Here is a 17,212-nt window from a genome sequence, read left to right as displayed (position 1 = left end):
TGCAGCCTTTTACCATTCGTAGCACGTTTCCTTTGAGGTAACAGGCTATCCTTTTGCTCATAAGACAGATGACCATGTTTTTAAAATGGAGTACAATTAATGGCACAGGAATAAGGCAATTACATTATCTCATACTTAGAGATCATCACAGCCTTTGGCAAAGAATTATTAGCCTTCTGGTAATTACAAAATTAAAACCTCACCACTTTTTTTTTTATTTGGCATTGCATGGAAGGAATAATTAACAGCAGCACTGATTGATCTTCATTTAAGGCCGTTCTTTTACAATTCCCAAACTATAAGGAGTGTATTAACTTACAGCATCCACAGTATTATCCAGAGTGCTTAGAATAAATTTCATCACACCTAGACCACGTTCCTCTCTGTGTATCCCACCACCAGACTTTCGTTTACTCTCCCTTTTAAAGGATGCAGTTGGCTGAAACTCCAGCCCCAAACACATCTTTCATCAAAGCGAGGCTGAGGCTGCTCTCTGTTGAGCTCTCAGATTTTGGCTCAGCCCGCTCCCCCAGGAAGAGCTGCGGAAAACGCACTTGGAACAGGCATTGAGAAGTCACGTTACAAGCATCTGGAAAACGCTGACTTCAAGAAGTAGGCAGAGAGCTTCAAGATCTCTCCTGGAAGTGTTCTACCCGTTTCAAAGGGCCGTGAATTAACACCTGTCCTAGCACTAACGTTGCACCAATTCATAAAACAGGAGAGAGGGGAAGAAAAGGAGTTTATTCTCCAGATAGCACAGCACCTCAGCATGCGCCTTGGAAGATCATGTGCTTTCTAAACGGCAACAGAAACACAATCAGGTGATGAGTGATGATAAAGACAGCCAACACTGAATACCTCACATTTTGCAGCCACACGAGGCACCCTCAGAGACCAAACCCATTTAGCTAACCACTGCCACGTGAGGTGCCGCTGCTCCTGTGTGTCTCCCAGCGGTGGCGAGGCCAGGAAATCACCTTGCCAGTCACATGCACTCCTCCTTATCCTGATCCTAAAACAAAAGAGCCTGCACAGGGATGGTGTGCAGTGATGTTGGTTGAGGCCACCGTGGCCACACAACAAAGAGCGCGGCCGAAGCAGAATGATCAATGCTGCTGTCATGTGGCACAACCACCCGAGGCATGCCAGGCGGGGAGTCATCCATCATTTCGGTGTAAACCTACCCCATAATGCATGCAACTATTCGCCTTGGGCTACCTCCTCCAGTCCCCCAGACTCCTCACAAAGGCACAGATCTTGAGAGGTACTCCCCACTCTGCCCTCCTAACATCCCAGCAGTGCCTGCTTCTCATGATAACGATTTTCCCCATGATTTAGGTGCTGTCTTTTCAGCATAGGCATGTGCTGAATCCTCCTCCTAGGAGCAGCAGATTCTGGTTTTCTTTTATTCCACTTAATCTCTGCTAGGAGACAATTTCTTCCCTTCGTGACTGGCCTGGGAGGTGATACCACCAGCACTGTTCTTGACAAAACTACTGAGCCGTGGCTTAGAAATTCATGGAAAAGGGCAACTCCTGTTATGTATCTACAGGAAGAACAGCATGCCACTGCACTAGCAGTTTGTCTCGGTGGGAAAAAAAATTGCCCAGTGCAACATGGGCTATAAATAACTGCACAAGACCTTACAGAGAGCTTAGGTGGAGAGCTCTTTGTTGGCAGAAATTATATCAAGAGTGCAATACATGTTTCAAACACATACACAATTTAAGATATCAACACAGAATGACTTTCCATAGAGACAGAAAGCACAAGATACAGTTAGTACTATTAAGGAGGTGGGGAAAAAAATGCCTGGAGGTGAGAAGATGTGACATAAGCCAAAAAAGAGCAGATGAGGGGAAAGAACCAGTGATGTAAGGCCACTGTGCTGCAAAAACATTATGAAATAGCCATATGCATGAGAAATGCAGCAGGAGCAATTCTGGAAACTGCGGAAACTTTTCAGCTGTAAACCCTCCTACACCTTTTGCAGGTAGGCATTAGCTTGGTTTTAATCACCAAGATTTTTAAAAGAAATTGTGCAAGACCGGTATTTGAATCTCTCCTCAAAGTGTAAGATTGATGGCTTGTGTCAAACATTAATATGCATTTACTGTTTTTCCTAAAATTTTTGGATGTCAAAAAAAAGGACTCAGCTGGTTAAAATCACTGTGGAAAATAACTGTGTCTATTGACCCGTGTGTGTGTATATGTGCAATCTATCTTCTAGAAAGAATCACAGACTGAGGAGAGTGATGGTGCTGAGGTCACACACCAACAAATCCCACGTGCAGAAGGATTTTCATATATGGATTTCCTAACTAAGAATAAAAAGCAAACAAACAAAAAATCAAACCAAACCAGAATTCTATGAGTTTACAAGCCAAACCCTTTCAATAGCTCACGGCTAAGTCATTTGTTTAATGCTTAATGTGAATTTCTCCACTTAACCACAATTCACGTAATCAAGGCAACAGAATACCCATTGCAATCTACCCATTACCATTTTTGAAATATTTGTACATTATTAGCGAATCCTCCTCCAGCGAAGATTATAATTTATTAATATACATATTTTTTCAGTTCCTCTTCATAACTGCCCATCATCTTGTCATCCCAGCTGCTCTTTTGCACTCGGCCCTCCCCCGCATTTTTGTGCTTTTTCACCGCTTGTGCAAGCAAAGGGCCCCACACCGTTCGCTGAATTCCTAATTGACTGCAGGAAAAGCTGAACCTGCAACCCGTGATTTATGAAGCTGTTATATGGCCTCTTGGGAGCTCTGTTTGAGATGCAGGAGATAGATGCAGCATCCTCATGCATGTAAAGCATCTGCTCTGTCCCTGACACTTCATTCCCACTCAGATCTTGCATCACAAGCATGGGCCTTATTACCGCAGGAAGCAAAGTTGAAGAGTTTGAGTTTGTCAGCTTCAATAAAGCTGTCAGCATAGAAAATCAAGTATAAAGGGACCAACGAAAAGGACCCAGCATATAAAGACCTATAGGCCACCCAAAGCTTAAAAATAGTTGTGACCCACATTTTCTCTTCCTGCATTTGAATCTAATCTATTTTCTCAATCAAATCAAATTAGTTACACAGCACTTATATAAAACTGCAAAACTAAAATATCCATAACGACAGGGTCAAAGCAGCAAACTGACCCTGATATACCATCTAGGGTATTAATCTTCTCTTTTAATGTATTATTTCATAAAATCAGAGAACAGACATTGAACGCTTTCAAATACTGTCAACATCTGACCTTCAAAAGCACTCTGGCTCTTTGCCAAAGCAACACTCTTCCCATTAAGAAATCATACTAGCCATATATAACCTAGTATTACTTGCAATCCAATTAAAATATTTAGAAATGGTTAGAAAAATTTATATCCCTCATCGTGAATTCTCAACATTTTGAATGCTCTTCCTGCTAGGTCATAAGATCAGATATGTATCTAAACTTAACTTCTGTTTTCAAAGGGAAATAACTGTTTTCAATTAAAATTATTTAGAAATTCCCAGCATGGAATAGCACATATGGTTTGCTGTTTGAATATTAACAAGAAAAAAAAAAAAACACAACAAAACACAAGAATTTGAAGTCAGCACACTTTCTGAGAAATAACAGTTTTTCTCTTTTACATTGTGTCTTATCTCATCATAGACTATTTCATAAAATTTATGAGGCAAACAAAACATCTGCAAATAAAAATCTTAGGAGTCCTCTGATGTGCATTTTTCTTCTGAGACCCTCTGAAAAGATACCCAAACCTTTTCACCAAACCATGACGTTATTTCATTTGGGCTGGTAGAAAGGGTAGCACAGGACTAGAAAAAAATATTTCTAATTTCTGCTCCAAAAATCAATGTAACTTTCAACAATTCTTCCTGAATTATCTATTAACTGAACACTCAGTGTGCATGTGTGTATGGAGTACCACTGTAAAAAGAGAAAAACAATTTTGTTAAATATAAACATGTAGTAGATTATATTAAAACTCTGCCAACTATAATTGCTGTAATCAAAAATGGAAATACACATTTATGTCCTTATCAAGTTTCACATTTGTATTGACTTTTCTGGAGCCTTAAAGGCTAAGTCAACATTTCACAAAATACACACACGCAAACAAACATTCCCTCTTCCATGTTTGTACATTGTTAACAATTTAATTATAAAAGGTTTATAGAAAACAAATCACTCCTGTCTGCAGATTCACAAGTCAGAAAATAAATTAAAAAAAAAAATAAAAGAGGGCTATACTGACATGATGGAAATGTCTGAGCAAACCTAATTCTTATGCATGTAGTCCATAAAAAGAACATTAGATTTCAGTATCAAAAAACCATTAAAACAAACAAAAAATCTAATAAACAGCTTAAATTTTCAAATGGTATTAAAAATAAACCTTCCACTAAAATTAAAATTCAGCCTTTGAAATGGGACTTGAATTCTGTATGCATACTATGCCCTGCTGACCCTTGCTAAAGAGTGTAAGTCAATATGAAATACTCATAAATGGAGAAAGAATGATGGATTTTCTGCCAAATAACCCTAAGCAAAAGTATTGCTGTTAGCTAGGGAGCCTTTGCCAAGCGATAAATTAAGAAAACCTCCTAGCATGTATGATGTTTTACTATTTGCATTTTTTTTAACCTCCGATTCTTTTCTTTTTATAAATAAAAGCAATATAACCAGTAGGTAGCAGAAGAACAAAGAACTGCTTATTTGCTTCTTATGAGCTGAGAGCTTTCAACTGAGGTATGATTGCCAGCGTGGGGAGGGAAGGGAAAACACAACAGAAGTTGCAATGTCATCTGTTTCTTCTGAGTAGACTGGTATCCTATTTACTAGGAACTGGGCTTTCCTCTGCTCTGAACGAATGACAGATTCTTCCTGCCTATTTTTACCTTTGGAGGTCAGTCCTGGGACCAAGAATAATGGACAGGTCTCAACAGTTATACAATCTCTACTTTTAATTTATGAATGTCATTGACAGAGGAAAGGGCTGTATTAAGTTCTAACACGCTGCAGAAGCCAGCATACACAGCATTAAAATACTATTTCAGCTTGTCAGAGTAGTCCTGATGCATGTTTAAGTGCAGGTATCTGCCACTGTCCCTTGCAAAAGCCCCGTTACCTGAAAGTTCCTATTACTGCAGTGTTTGGCATCTCCCTGTAAGTCATGGAGAGACAGTTTTTGCCCCCCAAAAAGTTTACAAATTAAAACCAGAAAGATTGGGATTACCTATGCAGGCATGGAGGTTGAGATTATTTGTCTAAATCCACAAAGTTAGTCCAGAATGGAGCTATATCACGAACCCTTAGCCTTGCTTTAACAGTTGAGAAAAAAAAACACCCCACATTTGTTCATACAGCAAAATGTTTGAATGTAGTGGCAACTACATTTAGTTATATGTGAAAGTAAAGACAGAAGAAGTTGGAGATGAAATAACACAACATAAAAAGAAATTGGCTGGAATCTTAAAAATGAAAGCTCTCCAGAGGATCACAGCATGGACCCCCTTTCTAGTGGTAGCAACAAGAAATTAAAAAATAAATCCTTGAAGTCCAACATTTAAATGTAATATATTGCATGTTGCACTGGTGCCAAAAGAAGCTTAGCAAAAGTATTTGGGCTTTATTTTTCCTTTTTTGGAAAAAGACTACTACTAAGAAAATAGATTGAAGTATTTTATGGCATTAAAAAATCTACTGAAGATCACTCCTTTAGTACATTAAACACATACTGTTTTTATAAGGTGGCTTGTAAACTTGTTCTATAATGTCTGCTCTAAGTGCATGTAAAATGGATACCCTTTGAAACACAACTTTGTATGTACCGAGCAGACAGTTAGAACAGCTAGCATTATTAGTTTATTCTAACAAGAGTACCAGTACAATAAAGAGTCAATTATTTAGCTTATAAAAATTTACTGCTTCTACCTAAGTTTATACCATTAAAATGTGTGACTGTTACACCATTAAAAAAGTGGACCAGCTAAAGAACCACGAAGTCAATCTTTCTTACGGGAGGCACCAAGGGTTTGCAGTAACCCTCCTCTTGTCATATTATACCAGGAAAGACAGAGTTAGGCATGACTTTGCTTAATGCAGTGTGTCCTCTTGAATGCGGTGTGGAATGGGATGTGCTTATTGGGACTAGGAAAGACAGCAACTGCCAAACATATAGGCCAAGCCTGAAAAACAAGGTTCAGAAGGAGGTTGGGTTAGGATTCCAAAACCATATTCAGGCTTCACTTTTCTTCTGACTTACAGCAATTCTTCTCTCAGCTGAAACACCTTCAAGAGATTAAAGAGACGAATGGGACAATCTGCTGAGTTGTTTATTGTAATAATTTCTAACGCACCGAAAAATATGACACAAGGAAGCTCATTTCTCTTCCTCTTTCATCCCTTAAATCTTCAAAATCCCACTTGGATAGCCTATATTCACTGACCAAAAAACCCAACAGCTCATCTTTTCTATTTACCTTAACAGAGTATCAAGAAAAAAATCTGACTGATGGAGAAAAGGACCTTGGAGGTTTACATGGTAAGTATTGCTCAGGGGGAGGGATAAGCAGCAGAGAGGTGATGTCAGAAGTCTTGACAATGCTAGATGTGTTAAGTGTCAGAAACCATGACCTCTTGCTGAGCTGAGCAAGAGATTCATCACAAGGAGCAGCCAGCTGCATTCTGTGTTGAAGTTAGCACTGTTTCCTTTTTTTTTTTTTTGGTTGGGGAAGGGGGCTGGGGGGATGCTGCTTGTGTTTTGTTGTTATTATCATCGTCTTGTTTATTTGCTTGTTTATTGGTTTGGCATCTCATTTTCCTTCTTAGCAAAGCTGCCTATATACGTGTCCACAAGAGCAAGCAAAGATTGCAAAAAAACTTTTCCCTCACATGCCTGAGCAAGTTAGAATGGGTTCTGTAATCTAGACCCCAACATTTCTGGGTGCAATTTAAGCCACCTGTCTCTAAACAAACCTTCGTCCTTAGCGAGGCAATTTTGACATCAGCAACCAGAATAAATTCCATCTCATTGCTGCTGCTTTGTACTCTTCCTCTGCTCTCTCACAAGAGAAGTGCCTGATGCATACCTACAGAACCTAATAGTTTTTGTCTCCTTGCAAATTACACTAAGCTATTTTGCCTTGGAAACTATCACAAAAAAAAAAAAAAAAGACAACTGCTGAGTGAACAGGATGAAACCACCACATTTTCCTGCGCTTTGCCAGCTGCCCGTCAGTAGGCACTTGTCACTTCTTGCCTTCTGAGTAGCTGGCACGTCTTTCTAGGACAAGACTAATCTTTGTTCTGCACACACGAAGTGCTTATGACTCTGAACCGGCAGCAGTTAGTTTGGTTGAACCCATACACTATTTCCATTGTATGTCCTTGAGAAATGGCAGGGGGATGCACAGACCTATGCCTTTAAGAACATCCAAACGTCCGTTTTCTGAAATGTTTCTTTCCCATACTGCAGCATTTTATATGGAAAAAACATTATCAAGAAATCTTGCCTCCTGAAATATTGTGATCTTTGGGGTTAAAAACAAGAGTTTTAGATACACACCGTATGTTGGGGGATCCATGCACAGGACTTCTGCTGTCACAGAAAGAAATATACCAATTCTTTGTTTGCGTAACATATTCAACCTAACCTAGACACCCAGAGGCATGGTAATGTTCTTGTTTGAAAAAACTGCCATGACACTTATGAAACAATCAAAATCTTCTTCAAAATAATGATGGGACATTATGGAGGCAAGAAAAATGAGGCGCAGGGGGCATTTCAGAAGAGTACTTCCAACAAATTAAAATACGTTCCCCTTGACCAGGAAATAAGAACGCAAGCAACAGGAGAAATTTGTGCAAAACCAAAACTTTACAGAAACAGAAAATTTATCCTGAAGGCTGCCAGTAAAAACTTCAGTTGCAATTTACACCAGGCTTGGCCTTCAGCATTAACTCACTTCTGTGCATCAGCCACAAGTTTGACATTACTTCTACACCTGAGGATAGCAATGAAGAACAAAGTGGGAATGAAGGAGGTTAACGCTGCAAAATAAAATGAAAGAAATAAGAAGGGACTGCCTAAATACAGATAAAGACAGATTTCCCCGCTCAGTCATAACACAGGACTCTGCCTAAACCCTGAACAACCCTCCCAGCCATCCTGCTGAAGTGACAGCTACAAGGTTGAACCAAAAACAAGCAATCTAGAATCAGTCTAACAGGCCAGCTTAGACCAGCTTTCATAAAAAAGGGGAATGAAACGTCAGGAAGTCTGCAGGCTGCTGCCAGAGAGGCTGAAGAGACGTGTGAGGGACTGCAAAGCTCAGTCCTCAGCCAGAGGCCCGTGCTCACAGCAGCGATGGGAGAGGGAAAGGAGAAGCAGAGCTACGGGGCTCTGGCTATCTCAAACTTAACGAGGGTCTGCGATTCCCCTGGATACCTGACACCCAAGCAGGGAATGCCTTCCATTAGAGAGCTCACAACAAGGCTTAGCAGTTGTGTTTTGTTTAGATTTTTTTTCAACCAGACTCATACAACGTTGCTCGCTGGCAGTATTGAGAAGGCACAGCACGTTGCAACTCCAGCTGCAGAGTGAGCAAAGAAGCAGGCAATGCAGACAAGACACAGAAAATCAGGTTTAAAAATACACTTAAAAAGAACGTTTTGGGAGGAGTTTTTTTTGCCTTGGCCGTGGAACACGGTCACACAAACAGCGGGACCTACACAACCGAGACTGGTGTCTCGCTGCTGGCCGTCCCAACTCACCCTCCCCTGCAGCAGCTCTGGTGTTTTTGTGACTCTGGGCTGAACTGCTTCTGTGTTAAGTCAGCAGAAAACAAAGCCAACATAAAGGGCAATAGGTTTCTGCCGGGATGTCATGCAAAAATGGTCGAGCACAGGATGAGAAAGGAGACAGGCATAGCTGCTCTGGCCACGCTGGCTCACTCTGATCAGCTATTTGTAGATGCTAATCCACATTAGCTTTACTGGCACTTTAGAGCTCAAAATGAGGCTTTACTTTTGTAAATAATTATTTCAGCAAAAATACCATCTTATGTGGTATTATCTCTCTGGTGCACATACAACTGTTTGTCCTGTCACTGTCTGGGAGGGGAAGGAAGGGACTGCTGTTGTTGCAGTTGTTTTCAACCCAGACCAATTCTCCAGTTTAGTTTATCACGTGGCTCCATAAACAGGTGTGCTGGCAAAAGTGAGGGGTTGCACAGGACTGGAAACAAGCAGCTGGAGGAAGGAGGCTGCTTAGACCAGGACAGAAAACGAAATAAATATATGTAAAACTGGTGCAAGTTCAGGCTAATTTTCTTTAGTATGGTCTGCACACTTAGCAGGAGAGTTCTGCTCTAAACTAATTATGGCTTAAGTAAAAGAAAAGAATATATATATAATTATTTTAACATCTCATATCACATAAGTGAATTAGCATCCTTAGAAGAAGATATTTATTCTACTATACAGGAAATGATTGCAGACCCTGTCACACATTTCTCATGTTCCTGCTTTGGATGCATCTGCACAAGGCTGAGAACCATGCTCATAGCTCACAGTCCCTAAAATACCTCTCCTAGCCATGCCATCTTGCAACGTGCCTTACGCTATTTCCAGCGCTTTTTGAACTCTTTCACAAGATTAGGCAGCTAACCTACATGGCAAATCATGAACTGAATTTGCTCAGACAATAGCAATAAGTGTCACATCCAATGTGAGGAAAGGACTGGAACTGCACAAGAATGGGCCATTGGAAGAAGAGAAATACAGAAGAGTGATTTTATTATTTTTTTATTTTATTTTATTTTATTTACTTTTAGCAAGAGTGAGTAACTAACTAGTTCAGCTAGTTACAGAACTGCAGCACAGCTGTCCTGAATTCCTACCATCTGTATGAAAGACTGGATTAGCTTTCCTTCCTGAATTTCAGTGGCAGCACGGGTTTCAGGCACATACTACACTGAGCTGAACGTGGGGAAGTTTCCTGCTAGCTACTTTGCTGCGTAGCTTCTCAGGGCAGCGGGCTCCTTGCTTGTATGGATGTGACCTCAGTGTGGGTTGGTGCATTTCTATCTGTGATTCCAGAAGGCAGACTAATTTTGAGCCCAGTTTCATGGAGATTTGTGTTCTGTAGAAGTCTGGAACAAGAGCCCTTAACTGACAGCTCATGAAGGTTTTCATCTATTGCAGCTATACCACTTTGTCTCTCAAGAGACAAACCAGGGCCAAAGACAAACAAAGCAAAAAAAGTGTTAAACACAAATAGATGGATAATGAAAAAAAAAGGCATGAAGTGCACGGGAGAAGCACTGAAAGCTGAGGGCCCCAAACCCAAGACATTTCAGGCTGCAAAACCTCTGCCAAGACTCAAGACCACCATTAACCTACTTCCATTCAGATGATACAAAACTGACTTCCCACTTGAATGGATTGCTTATTGCAGAGACAAAGTTGCTGCTCCCAGCCTACAAAAAATGTTAGACACCCTAAATGCTTTTGCTTTTTACTTCACAAAGCCACACACCAACTTAATAAAAATAAATATTAAATATTTATACTTAATAAAATACTGACTCTATCATTAATAAATGTACTCAGAATGCAAAAATGTTCTTTGAATGGAAGTTTGATTCTTAGGGGGAAACGAGCAGCAACACAACAAAACAGTAACACTGCAGAACACAACACTTTTTCTTGAAATGACCGTGCATTTTAAAAAGAATACGCAAACACATGAAGTGTCCAGACTACCTTGGAAACCTCATGTTTCATCACCTTAAGTGTAATACTTTATTTTCTTACACAGTTCAGCATTTTCCCACTCCTATCTAACCAGAAGTGAGAGCAGAATACTGAACCAAACTTATCCCAAGAATGCTATTGCTAATAAATTATTATGTGCAAATGTCCAACAATCTTTGCAAACTATATTTAGTCAGAAATGCGGAGGTTAGCAAAATTGATTCTAGGAACTGATTTTGTTGATAACACTTTAATAGAAATCTATAAGTAATTGTATGTACTTTGCTGTTCCATTAAAAAAAAGTTGAAGAGTATTTCTTTTACTCACACTAGGCTAAGGGAGATTAGAAACTTCTATAAAGATGAACAAGCAGAAATGAGAAAATAGAGCAACCAATATTCTTTAGAAAGAAGAAAGCCCAGAAGACAATGGAACACAGATACATGAAATTTCTACCTGTTCAACATTTTTGTTGTTCTCTAGGTAACAACAAAGTGACTTATTTCTCATTTTTATTATTTTTTTTTTTCTCCATCCCCCCCCCCGAAGTCATCATGCTCAGCAGCTTTCAACCCTTTATTTTTTCCTGGTATATTTTTTGCTCCTTTTCAAGATTCCTGCCAGAAATCTCTGTCTTCTTTTTCACTAGAGAACAAGTTTGTATAAGAAACCTTTCCTGCCTATTAATACACAGGCTAGGCTGATTTATATTATAACAACAGGTTTTATAACACTGCAAACAACTCCCATATCCTTTCTAGGATCACCAATGAATTTGAATAGAAACAATATTTCCAAGTAATTTGGTTCTCTTTATGTAATTTGTAGTAACACGTAGGTAAGATATAAGCACACATCTGCACATTTCTCTAGTAGTTTTAGGGCACAAGCACATTTGTGTTTCACATTACTGCACCTCTTCAAAAGCATTGTTCCGTAGGTATTCAAAGTGCAATTTTAAGGATTAACTTAAGCCAACCTGGACTCCACCTGCCCTTCTGCTGTTCCTAGCTGGATTTTCTTACCATATTCTTTGCTCTAGCACTAGCAGTAGCACAGCTATAGTAAGCAGGTTCAAGAAAGCTCATCCAGCTGAAAGCTGATCATTCATTCTCATTTGATTATGATACAGCTCTTAGGCAATTAATTTAAACTGGGGCTGCTTAGTCCCCCTTGTCTCTCTCTGCAGTCTCTTTGATATGTGCATTCCTTTGATAACTAGTTAGTGAGGGTGTTCAGGACACAGGCAAGAGAATGGCTACAACAGTGGAAAGGCATTACTACTGTGAGGTAGCAACGCCCCTTTCATTTTATAAATCCTCAAGTTTAAAAACTTTTTTTTTTTTTAAAAATAAAATCTAGTTCTCTGTAAAGCACTTGAGCCAGAAGTTTATTTTGCCTGCTACCATAATAGCTGGTTCTACATGTCTACTGCTGCTCCTTCTGTATGACTTGTTTGTGCTGAATTCTTAATATAAAAAGAGCCCATCCACACACATGCTTTCATGGGAACATGAGGGCCTCACGGTGAAGTTTTACAATACAGCTGAGTCAACCGATTGGCTCACTGTCACCAAAATAAGGTAGCCTTACTCCTCCTTTCACCACTGTCTCCCTGCTGTTGCCTTTGCACTGGCTCAGGCACATATGATCCCTGATTTGTCTGAGCTTGCTGTACTGGCAGAAAAAATGATGAAACAGGAAAAATGAATGTTTTTCATCAGTTTATCAAGAGAGGTCAGGTGAATACTAACACAAGGAAACATGGGACACCTCTTTCAATGTAAAGAAGTTATTTAACGGCTTTGGCATCCTTGTAGAACTTGAAGCATGGTGATGGGAACGCTTGAGGCAAAGAGCAGGGTGAGAGAAGTAGTGTTTTGTGTTTTTTATGCATTCACTTTAAGATTATTTAAGTTTACTACATTTTAAGATAATTAACTGCTAGAATGAATAATAAAGTAGCATTCTTTATTTTTCATTGCTATTTTATCTTTTCTTTTGCATCACTGTTTGCCAACTTACGAACAAATCATAATATAATAAAATAATTACTCACCAACAAATCCTTTTTCCCCAACTAGTTTAAGGGCAATTTTATCTGCCAAAACAGAAGAATTTCCATGTGCAATGTTAGCAAAAGGTCCAGCGTGAACAAATACTGGTGTTCCCTGAATAAAAAAATACACATATTTGATTAATATCATGGATAGGTAAGAACACAAACTCAATTGACTTGCAAGCTAATCAAGATGATACACAAATCAAAAGCTCATAGAATAAAAAAGGGGAAACTTGGAAACCATTAAGCGAATAAAAGCTGGTTGTTTCCCTTTATCCCACAAACACACCTGTGTGAAGATAAAACGCTTTAGACAAAAAAGTCAATTTTTTCCATGTAAGATGAGAACTGTATAACAGAAGTGAAATACTCATGTTACATTTTCCTGTTTTACTAACACTGAACAAATCTCACACAAAATATAAACAAACACCTGTTCTTACTGCTTCCTCTTAGAAGTAATCATACATAAATAATTGTTTTGTTCACAGCAAAGACAGTTACATTTTTTGCCACTAGTACATTAAAATTCAGGTTTATTCTAAGAAAACTTTTTATTTTTTTTAATTGAGGTAGGAAAAGGAGAATATGCATACACATTGGCAGAAGATGTTCTCCAGAGACAAAACAACTAAGCTAGATCCTAAAGACAATTCTGCCCTATACACGTCAGAGAAGAAACAGTAGAACAGGAGCGGAAAAAGTAAATAAACCAGAAACTGAGCCCTGTAACAAGACTGATGTAGATTACTACCATCACAAAACACTGATATCATAGTGTTTACTTAGGTTTTATTTTTTCTTGGTTTGTATCTGTTAACAATAGCATACTACAACATGGATAGGGCTTTAGGCATTTATGCAAAAATTTAACTTGAACTAGGTACACCTTCAAAGCTTCTTATAACACTAGGTATCAATTATTAGGAAGTACTGTGCAAAATAAAAGATTATTCTTATCCCAAAGGACTTGGAACTTAAAAAATAAAATGCAAACCACATGTACCAACCTAAGTCTATCTTTCCTTAAGTTTTACTTCCACCTTAATCCAGTATTTACCCTCATAGCATTCAAATAAATAAGACTGCTGTTTCCAGCTACTAGATTGAAATCCACAGGATTTATTCTCATTTGTGTTTTATCACTAAAAAAGTAAAATTAAATTTAATGAGTCCTTAATTTCTTGCAGCAAGCAATTACAGGTCCACAGCTTATTACAGCCCAGAGCACACAACGGCAGATGTGACACATGGAAGCTCCAGAATATCAGTACCAAAGAGGCCCTCTGACACTAATTTGAAATCAAAACACACTACTAAACCACCGGCACTGCAAGACACACCTCTGGACATCTGAAGTCCACTGGAAGATAAGGGGGAGCTATTTGAGTAGTCTTTTGACAATGGCAATCCTGGAAGAAAGATACAGTTTAGGTCCTTATGGGAACAAACTCCAGCAGAACCTCAGGAGCCTCCAGCACAGCCTGGAATAGAGACAATAATTTCTTCCCTGGCCAACTTCGGGCTCTCTATGTCAGTCCAGCTATCTCACTCTGCAGAGTGCCCCTTATTTTCGTTACACTCTTAATAAGCTGTATGAGGAAACAAATAGCGGCACAGGGACGCATTCTGCTGACTGTTTTCAGTACAGGAAACAGAATTATCCAAGCGTTAGTGAAAGAAAATAAACCCTGAATGTCAATAAATATCTGAAGTTATCTGGCAGCTAGAAGGATGTTTATAATACTTATTACCATCTTTACTGTGCGTGGCACTTGAAATGTAACATGAGCAGATGAGCACGGAGCAGCCAGACTGCAACTACAAAGAGTTGTCCCATACAGCAGCAGCTGCTCTGTTACGCATGGTATAAATAAATGCTAAACATTATGGGATCGGTTCACAAGGGAACAAATCTGTCATGACAAATACGGATAAACACTACGAAATCATTATGTACATTTCAAACAAAGTAATCTTAATTCTACAGCATTAGACACAAGTTCTGCTGAAGCCCACTTTTATTGCAGGTGGAGTCAACAGCACTAAGCTAGCATTTTACCATGTTTCCCATTTTGAGATTTTCCTGTCACTCCTGTTTCTAAAACATTAATTCCTTGAGGTGGCATTTCTGGTGACAGAATAGCAGGGTTGTGATAGAAATTGCCCCAAGAAATCTCTTAAGAAAATAAATAAAATACTCATGCCAATTCACACGGAAAAAAAAGCATTCACACGAGTTCAATAACATGCAGGACTAATATTCAGTTATTTTTGATTTATGAACTACTAGACCTCTTCTCCAGTGCATATGAAGCCCTTACAAAGCTAGTGCACATCTGCTGAGTAGGCCGTTCTTCTCCCTCTATCATAGGCTCTTAGAAGCAACTCCTCACAACTCCAGCACTCAACAGCATACCTGTCTACAGGCTCTTCACCAGGTCACATACAAGTACAGCTATCTCCGCAATGGGTGCTTGAAGCTACTGCAGTCACAGCCACTATTAATTACAAATTATGCCAAATTAACTGTCATTATCAGCTAGAAATCACCCAGAAGATCTCCTGCTCCCTCTCCTCGGGCAGTCTTTTCGCCATTCCCCGATACCAAAGTGGACCTGCCTTGTGGAGCAGTTTCATCTCTAACTTGCAGGACAGGTCTGTGGCACAGTCTGAGCTACATTTGTGGCCTGTGTAATTACATTATTCTGTTTTTCACCACCACTGCGTTGTAGACAGTGGACGTGCTTGTCACAGGATCATTTCTCATGTTACTATTGTCAACTCATGGTGCTGGTGCTAAACGTCTTTACACTTGTATAGAGAACTTGTTCTTTCTGAAGAAACAGGATTATGTTGCCCAATTACTTGCTATTGTTAGTCTCTCTGGAAACTTAAAAGGTCCCTCCTCTTTTGGATGCTGCTTACTAAGATTATTTCAAGTGTAGTTTGGGCTTCAAATTTCATTTCTGGCTTGTGAGAAAAAAAAGATTTGAAATTTACACACACATCAGAAATATATTGTCTCCTATAACAGAAGGAATATTATTACATCCACCATCTCAGAGTACAGTAGAATTAGGCTGGCTTAAAATCTGTCGTGCTGGAAGACTCTACACTCTCAGGTGGATCATTGCACTACAGTCAAATGAACAAGGCAAAAGATTGCCCTTATTTCAGGAAAAATTGGAGCTATCAAAATTAGCAGCTCTTAAAGCCGTTAACTTAAAAATTAACAATAATGAGAGCTATTTATTCACAAAATGGGACATAATGGGACATGAAAAAACCTTGAAGCTCAAGAACAATAACAACAGCATGGGCAGTAACAGAATAGGCTATTGCACCTCTACACACAGTGACAACACAGCCCAAAGGGGACACACGAACTAAAGCAGAGCATTATGTTTTGGGCCCCTCACTACAAGAAGGCCATCGAGGCCCTGAAGCATGTCCAGAGAAGGGCTATGAAGCTGATGAGGGGTTTGGAGCATAAGTCCTATGGGAAGCAGCTGAAGGAACTGAGATTGTTTATTCTGGAGAAGAGAAGGCTCAGGGGAGACCTTATTGCTCTCTACAACCACCTGAAAGGAAGCTGTGGGGAGCTGGGGATCAGCCTCTTCTCACAGATAAGTAGTGATAGGACTAGAGGGAATGGCCTCAAGTTGCACCAGGGGATGTTCAGGGTGGAAGTTAGGAGACATTTCTTCTCAGAAAGAGCAGTCAGGCATTGGGACGGGTTGCCCAGGGAGGTGGTGGAGTCACCGTCCCTGGGGGTGTTCAAGGAAAGGTTGGATGTGGTGCTTAGGGACATGGGTTAGTGGGTGACGTTGGTAGTAGGGGGATGGTTGGACCAGATGATCGGGGAGGTCTTTTCCAACCTTAATGATTCTATGATTATCTTGGAAAAGATTTTGACAAGCTGGAGATTTTCATTCGTGGATAGATGGCTAATACTAGCCTGCAAGTCAACAGGTACTCAACAGGTGACAAAAGTTCATCTTTGAGACTCATATGGCAGGAGCAGAGCGCAAAGCAGTCTTCTGAGCTGTTTTAGTTTGCCGGCAGTAGTTTTAAAAATAACTTCGTAAAAAGAATTTTTGGGAAAATATCCTTGGGTACTGCAGTCAGGGCTCTCCTAACAAGCAATAGTTGCTGCAGATGTTTCAGCTATACCATAGCTTGGACTAGAAAAGAGCGCCACATAACAGGCTGAAATGTTATTGCATTGAAATACAAATATAAAGAAATGCAGCGAAACAAAAAAAAAGAAAAGCATGCCACATCCAGAACCGAATGCCTACTGATCAAAAGAAACTCTTCTGACAATTATGGTTGTCTTCTAGAACACTACAACAAAACGTTATTTTCTAAGA

General features: G+C 39.6%; 1 protein-coding gene across 3 annotated transcripts in view; it reads right to left on the bottom strand.

Annotated features, from left to right (window-relative positions):
* Nucleotides 1–17,212, bottom strand: part of MTHFD1L (methylenetetrahydrofolate dehydrogenase (NADP+ dependent) 1 like) — a 152,450-nt gene that overhangs the window by 76,554 nt on the left and 58,684 nt on the right. For all 3 annotated transcript variants that reach the window (XM_066994190.1, XM_048076933.2, XM_048076935.2), the window contains one exon: nucleotides 12,834–12,945. In XM_066994190.1, coding sequence (XP_066850291.1) covers nucleotides 12,834–12,945 — 112 coding nt within the window. The remainder of the gene's footprint in view (nucleotides 1–12,833; nucleotides 12,946–17,212) is intronic.

This window comes from Anser cygnoides, chromosome 3 (genome assembly GCF_040182565.1).
Source record: "Anser cygnoides isolate HZ-2024a breed goose chromosome 3, Taihu_goose_T2T_genome, whole genome shotgun sequence".
In the NCBI taxonomy this organism is placed as follows: domain Eukaryota; kingdom Metazoa; phylum Chordata; class Aves; order Anseriformes; family Anatidae; genus Anser; species Anser cygnoides.
The sequence above is the reverse complement of the archived record's forward strand: the minus strand, read 5'-3'. Positions and strand labels throughout refer to the sequence as shown.